Here is a 7,894-nt window from a genome sequence, read left to right on the forward strand (position 1 = left end):
TACTATTTTTATCTCACAAAAACATGCAAAAGTTAATTTCAAATTCCTTTCTTGGGCAAAGATAAACCAACATAACAAAAGAAAGGATCATCAGAAGTCAATGTTTTCGGGTTGACACTTGTTAAATAATCGAAGACATGTTGGATCGAGCCTTACCTACATGCCTTTTTCAACGTTTCACTCTGGGACGCTCCCCTCAACATATATGTGTCAGCATTGACTCTCATCTCTCAAGCACGACATAAAATAGAGAAAGTGAATCATAAGTTCCACTGCCTATTTCCCAACAGAGAGATGGAGGGCCAAGTTGTACACGTAGTACAACAACAACTGGGTGTCAAATGTGACCCAAATATTAGTGACCCGCCCAGAATTTTATGGGTTGGGCACAAGATAATTTAATAATGGGCTACCCTTTGACCCGTTTAATCATAACCCATTTTAAACAATCTCCAACTTAGCCCAAGTTCCTATGCCCAATTCAACCCACTATTTAACCACTTCGCTAAACTCCTTCCAGGCTTTGCCCAAATATTTTTCACCGGTACCTAGTGCTCACGATCCATGGCAGAAAATCAACTAAACTACTTCAAAATTTGTAATTTGATATTTTCTTTTCTATATGAAGATATTTAGGAGTGTGGACTATTTCTACAATATATTGATGAATTATTAACTTCTATACCAAGTATTAGAGATATTGTTGAATGTTGAAGACCTGAAGAAAGACTGTATTTTGGTCGTCACTTGGGACAGCTAATTATCCCCATATTGAATCAATTTCTTGTTAGTATGGTGGACTATAGTGCAAATTGTGCAATTACAACACGAAGAGTGTGATTGATATGCTGTCAATTTTCTTGTTTCAGGTTATGGTTTTTCAGTTTTACATACGTGATTAAAATGATTTTAATATATAATATATTACACATTTATGACAATAATTCGAGGGGACAAAAAAACTACGACAACAATAAATATGCTTCAATCCCAAAACAAGTTGGTTACAAATTGGGCAGGTTATGACCCAATCCGGGCTTTAGCCCATTATAGCGCAAGTAAATGACCCGCCCATTTATTACTTCAGCCCATTTTAACCTCTCCAATTTCAGCCCAATCCGGCGATTTGACACCCCTAAAATCAACAACTATGCATCAACATGAAGTAAGTTGGAGTTAGCTATATAAATCATCACTATCATATTACTCCATTTAAGCTTATCCCCGCCTGATGTTATATAAGAGTTGGTAAGTTGTACTCATAAACTTGTAAAAGGCTCTCAGGGAAGGAGGGGAAGATGAAGTTAATCATAAGTAGTTAAAACTGATATAAAGTGAGCCTCCGCCAAAATAACAATTAATTTATCGATTTCAATTCACGTGAACCTATTTGACTGGGCACGGACGTTAACAAAGGAGGAAGGACTTTTGAAAAAACTAGTGTTAAACATGCATAAGATTTGTGTGGCTATAAGGCTTTTGAAACTTGTGGTCTTAAACATCTAAAATATTGTCATTATGGGTAAAATGGGAAGTTTAAGTCAAATTGTTTCCAAATTTAGAAAAGATTCATCCTTTTTGAGACGGAAAAGGAAATTTACCATAAAATTGGAATGGAGGGAGCACACAGTTTTATGACCTAAGAATTCCAGCATGTATACATACTTTTTGTGTTCTTTAGATGTGAATTCAAGTCAAAACATATCGTGAATAATAAGCCATCGACATAGATATGGTTTGTCACATAGTTCTTCAAAATCAGGTTCCCTCTAGCAGGGAACAAGACACGCATGCTTTCACTGTGCTGCATAGGTTCAAACTATGGTTGAACCTGGTTTTATGTCAGTGTGTGTCTCTATGTGTGTGGCTAAATATACACTTATATACATCTATTAGCTGCACTCCAGCACCTGTATCTGCACTCGATCCATACCCCTGACTCCTAAAATTTATGTGATGAAGTATCCCTGCTCTAGATGCAACCATATTAGGTACCCACACCAGAGCACAAGTAACATAGATGGTAACACGAGGTCCTCGTAAGGAGTTAGCATGTGTAAGATGCTAGAAAACTGAAGTGAATTAGCTCCACAGATAAAGAGAAACGGAAAAGATTGCACTTATTTATTTATTTATTTTGATGAAGAAAAAGATGGCACTTTTTCGTGTATCTCTCTTCAAACATTCAAAATACTGATCATAGAGAACTACACCATTCCAACTTGCAGGAAGAGAACCTAAGGTCATGCCTTTAGGATAGTGAGAAACTACTTTAAGCCCTCAACCGTAAGAGATGCATGTTTATATTGTATAAGTCAAGGACTACTTTAAGCCCTCAACCGTAAGAGATGTATGTTTATATTGTATAAGTCAAGACTAGAGTACAAGAAGAAAAATGGCAAAAAGAAGTCTAAATTAAGAGACGATAAAATGAAAGTGTTTTATAAAAATCCTATCACTGACTATAAAATCCATGCATAAACAAAGCTAATAAAAGGTAAAAAAAATGCTTCAATTAATGGAAGGGAATATTCCAACATCTGCTGGAGTACTTATTACGTTAACATTTGCTCCAAAGTTCCAGGACAGCAGCTCATATATCATGCCAACAAGCCAGAGATGAAATCTTGCTAATAAATTTTCGTAAAGTTGAAAGAGTCAAGAATTATCAATTCATGGTCAAGTGGCTATGTTTATCATGATGGGGGAAGCAATTAAAGAGTAGAGAACTTCAGATGAGCAATAATTTTTGCCTTATTGCTTTGCACCAACATCCATCAGGTCCTTCTAAAGCATGGAGGACAAAAAAAAGGCCTATATGTGAAGAAGCCACGGAGGAGGGAATATGAATGCCAAGTGAGATTTAGCACCATTTCTACATGAAGGCGATAAGATGGGCAAAGTGCAACTCCCACCATAGCCTTGAAAATCCTCAGGTAATGAAATTATAGATGGTTTCTAGTGTCAGTACTCAATAGCTGACAACCCAAAGTTCATACTCACTAGTCATTAGTTAACATATAATACAATCACTATTGAGAAGCAAAATAAATTTACATTAGATGCCTAGATGTTAAATGGTACATGGTCTACCAAGTATTCTGTGATTTTCACTTTATAGATTTCATAACATCCTTTCAAAACTTAGTATGAAAGCTTTTCACAGGATATCATGATGCACTTAAATTCAAATTCTAAGCTGTTTCTTGACATGCTACTTCACTAGAACTTGCTTAGTGTACAATCTTCTAAAATAACTTAATTAGCCATCAACATAGAACAAGAAAAATGTATTAGTTTTTCAACCAAGAAATATATAAGTGAAGATGTAAATTAAAAAAAATGGAACTTTACTACTCCTTCCGTCCCAATTTGACTGGGCACGGAGTTTAAGAAACAGAGGGAGACTTTTGAATCTTGTGGTCTTAAATTAACAATGTGTAGTCCTTTAAATCTTGTGGTCTTAAACTTGTCACGTGCTCCCTCCGTCCATATTTACTTGTCCATGTTTGACTTGGCACACCCCTTAAGAAGCAATCAATCAAATATACATTAACATTAAAAGTTGTGTAGCATTGTAGCCACTAACAATTCTCTCAAAGTTTCCAACCCAATAAAGAATAATAAGGGTAAAATAGGTATGAAATGGTAAAATTATCTCTCGGTTTCCCTGACTGGACAAGTAAAAATAGTCTTCTATTTTTAGTATACTGGACAAGTAAAAATGAAAGGAAGGAATATAATGTTGGAATTGTCAACTTACTAAACACTCTTTTTGGGACAAACAAAAAAAAAAATTGTAAAACGGTCAAATTGGGACAGGGAGTACTCCCTCCGTTCATTACTTGTCCATTATAATAAAAATAAATTTTACTTTTACTTGTCCACTTCAGCATATCAAGAAAAAGGCAAACTTATTTTTTCTTGTTTTTTCCCTTAACATTAAATTACTCATTTTCAAATCATTTCTCAAGTCTATTGAAACTCTACACCAATTAATATGAGTATTATGGTAAAATGCATACTTCATTATTACTCTCTCAGTCCAATATTACTTGTTCACAAACCATAAATAAAAATGTATTTTTACTACATTACCCTTATCTCTCCAATAAATTACATTCTATTGGTTACTTTTAAAAACAACTAATGTTAAGGACAAAATAGGAAATTGACAAGTATTTTGGGAAGGATATTTTTATTGATGTGGATAACTAATATGGGACGGGGGGAGTAAATCTTAAAAGGAGCGTGCAAAGTCCAAAGTGAACAAAGTAAAATTGAACGGAGGGAGTAGAAAAAAAGAAGAATAAGGGAAATGACAGCCTTACCCTCAGCAACAACTTTGACACCTTCCTCCAAAGCCTCCTTAGAACTAAAAACCCTAGACACCAATCCCAAACTTTTAGCTTCATCACCATTAAACCTCCTCCCAGTTAAAGCCAGTTCCATCGCATTTCCAAACCCTACAATTAGAGGTGCCAAAATTAGCCCATGAAAACATAACCCACCCAACACCATCCATTTATTAGCTCAGCTCATTTCAGCTCAGCCCAAGCCCAAATTGACTCGTGAGTAATCTTGTGAAAATGTTTTCAATTTTTTTATTTGACATGTTATATATATAGCTATTATAAAGAAAAATAATAATTTCATAAGGTACTAAAATATTATAAAAGAACAAACAAAGCAATTAAAACTTAATAAGAATTGAGTGGATTGGGTTATGACCCGCATTTTAGCCCAATTAACTTTTGACATCATTTATTAAAGGACAATTTGCAAGATTGCCCTTGGGGGTGGTCTTTAATTTTTGTCCACCAAATTGGTGGTATTTAATTTTTGCCAAACACTAAAAATCAGTTTTGGGTTTGAAACTCTGCTCAATCAAAAATTAAGGTGCCGTTTGGCCATAAAAATTATTCACTTTTTTCCGAAATTTTTTTTCACTTTTTTACTTTTGGGCGTTTGGCCATAAATATTCGGAATACAACTTGAAGTTGTATTCCGGAATACCAAAACAAGAAAAATTTCAAATTTTTTTCCCTTTTTTCAACTACATTTCACCAAAAACTACAATTTCAAAAACTATGGTCAAACACAACTCCAACTCCAACTCCAACTTCAACAATTCCAAAAAAGTGAATATGTGTTTGGTATTTATGGCCAAACGCCTACTAAAAAATTCTATCTTACGAATCCAAACTTCTACCTTACAAAATTCCGTCTTTTTTTTTACTGAGCTGGGTTCGAATCCAAAATCTCAGCATATTAGGCAAAGGGTAAAAATTAAAGACCACCCCAAAAGAAGGACAATCCGTGCAAAACAATGTTTACTAAACCCGATTATTTATTAAATCAGCTGATTTGAGACGTATACCTACAATACTGGGAAGCCTCTGAAGCGTCCCTAAATCAGCGGGAATAGCTAAATCCACCTCTTTGACAGAGAAAAAAGCATCAGAAGAACAAAACCTAATATCACAAGCAGTAATTATATCAATAGCACCACCAATACACGCGCCATGTACACTCGCAATCACCGGTTTACGGCAACACTCTAAGGCAGTAATAGCCTCTTGCAGGAACTTGATATGTCGCCTCAGCCTCTCCACTTTCCGGCCGCAATCCGTGCCGTCGGTTTCCTTGAAGCCATCGGCTAGGGTTTGGAAGTCGATGCCGGAACAGAAGTGCTTGCCGGAGCCGGCTAGGATTATGACGCCGACATCGGGGTTTTGATCGAGTGTGGTGAGGGCTCTGGGGAATTCAGTGAAGAAGTCTTGGGATAGTGCGTTGACGTGGTTGGGTCGGTTTAGGTATAAGTGGTAGACCCGAGAATTTGGGGAGTTTTGGATGATTTGAAGGGATTTGTATTCCTCCTCCATTGTTTCCTGGTAAAGGTGCCTATTTGGGAATCGACCCCCGGTCACTGGGTTTAATTTCTACTTACAATTGGAAAATTCAATTCAGCTTCCTTTTAACCCCTTGTTTTGGATGGTTGTTTCCCGTGGTTCATTATTGTATTATTTTTACGAAATCATGTTTGTTTCTATTATTTTTTAAACGGAAAAGGACCTAAAATATTCTTAGATTTGGTGAAAAATATCTTCCACCTTCGGAGAGTAAAATATCACGATGTTAATCTTTGGAGCCTAAAATATTCTTATTTTTAACGGACTCGTGATTTCATTTACTGAAAGGGCCTAAAATACTAATTATAATTATTACTAATTATAATTATTTCAATAACAAACCTAAAAATCAAATAAGTTACCTATTAGCTATAAAAAAGTATGACACATTGATTGTATAAAAATACTTTATAGTTTATACTATATTAATGTATCTGAATTTAATTTAACTCTTATACAATCTTCGTACAAATCCAGATTTTAATGTATGAAAACAGTTTGGTTGTACTATATTTGTTGGTTAATTGACACCACACAGACATCCACCAATTTATTGTTCAAAAAAACATATAAAATGAAAGCATCTTGCGAGTTGGACTACAAAAAGAAAAAAGAAAAAAATCTGAACAATAAAGATCTGTGGTGCTATGGTCACGTAAACTATGGAAACTTCAAAATAAATATATTAGGTTTGATTTAATTTTATTAATCTGTTAGTTAGCTGGTTTGGAAGGATGTGGATTTATATTAATCATATGTTAGTGATTAATTCTTTTTTGTTCGTAATTGTCGGTTAATTAGTTTAAGCTCTTAAAATCCTAATTTGACAAGTGTAAAGATAATAATGATCCAGAAATTCATATGATATCTAATTATTTGGTATGTGATAGTTTATTGTACGGTTTCAATGTGCAATAGCCCTTCCAAATTAAATATTCTGCTTGTCTTTCTTAAGTCAATTATTCGGTCATACTTTTCTTAATATCTTTAAAGTAAAAGTGAAATGTTATTGGATATTTTTTCATAAAAATTATGAAACTAATTTAATGTTTATTTGATTATATATAGATCAGCTAGTGCAGCGCTTGAATCCTTCACGTTAACTCGCTAAATATTTAAGTTATACTTCTAAATTAAAATTCTGCATAAAAGATAACGTGAATTAATAATCGACAAACAAAGAAGACATTCAAGTTAAGACCAAAAAAGTATCATGCATAACAAATTGAATATTTAAAATTAAAGTAAAATTATATTCCCTCCGGATAAAAAAAGAGTCCACTTAGCCATTTATGACACCCTAAGAAACTACTCACTGCAAGAAAAGAAAATGTAAATTGACTAAACTACCCCTAATTAAATGGTTATTGGGATTTGATCACATTATATTTAATAGGTGCAAATCTAGAAAGATAAGGTTAATTGTTTCTTGATTTAATAAGTGGACACTTTTTTTACCCAAGAAAAAAAGGTTAAGTGGACACTTTTTTTTATCTGGAGGGAGTAGTTATTGAAATAATTATAATTAGTATTTTAGGCCCTTTTCCGCTAATGAAATGGGTCCGTTAAAAATAAGGGTATTTTAGGGCCCAAAGATTAATATCAGAGGTATTTTAGGCCCCAAAGATTAACATCAGAGGTATTTTAGGCCCCAAAGGTGGATGAAGAATATTTTTGCACCAAATCTAATAGTTTAAGGGTATTTTAGGCCCTTTTCCGTTTTTTAAATTATGTTGTATGATGTTGTAAATTCGTTATAATTTTGTGGGTATATAATCATGGAAAAACTTAATTTTTGTAACCATGAATTTGGTGATTTTGTATGGTTACGTATTTCATTTCTACATTATACCCCCATCCACTATCCCTCACCACCACCCCACAATTACCCACCCCTCCACCACCCCCATCACCCACCCAACAACTGCCGACCTATTTTTGTAAACTTACATGTTATTATACAGTCTCATAAAGTCAAATCA

General features: G+C 34.2%; 1 protein-coding gene across 1 annotated transcript in view; it reads right to left on the reverse strand.

Annotated features, from left to right (window-relative positions):
- LOC132067324 (delta(3,5)-Delta(2,4)-dienoyl-CoA isomerase, peroxisomal) overlaps positions 1–5,963 on the reverse strand; it is a 49,915-nt gene extending 43,952 nt beyond the window's left edge. The window contains exons 1-2 of the mRNA XM_059460520.1: positions 5,381–5,963; positions 4,332–4,466 (exon numbers count right to left, since the gene is read on the reverse strand). Of these exons, the coding sequence (XP_059316503.1) occupies positions 4,332–4,466; positions 5,381–5,885 (640 nt within the window). The 5' untranslated portion in view covers positions 5,886–5,963. The remainder of the gene's footprint in view (positions 1–4,331; positions 4,467–5,380) is intronic.
- Positions 5,964–7,894: the final 1,931 nt, after the last annotated feature.

Source organism: Lycium ferocissimum, chromosome 8, assembly GCF_029784015.1.
Source record: "Lycium ferocissimum isolate CSIRO_LF1 chromosome 8, AGI_CSIRO_Lferr_CH_V1, whole genome shotgun sequence".
NCBI classification, from domain to species: domain Eukaryota; kingdom Viridiplantae; phylum Streptophyta; class Magnoliopsida; order Solanales; family Solanaceae; genus Lycium; species Lycium ferocissimum.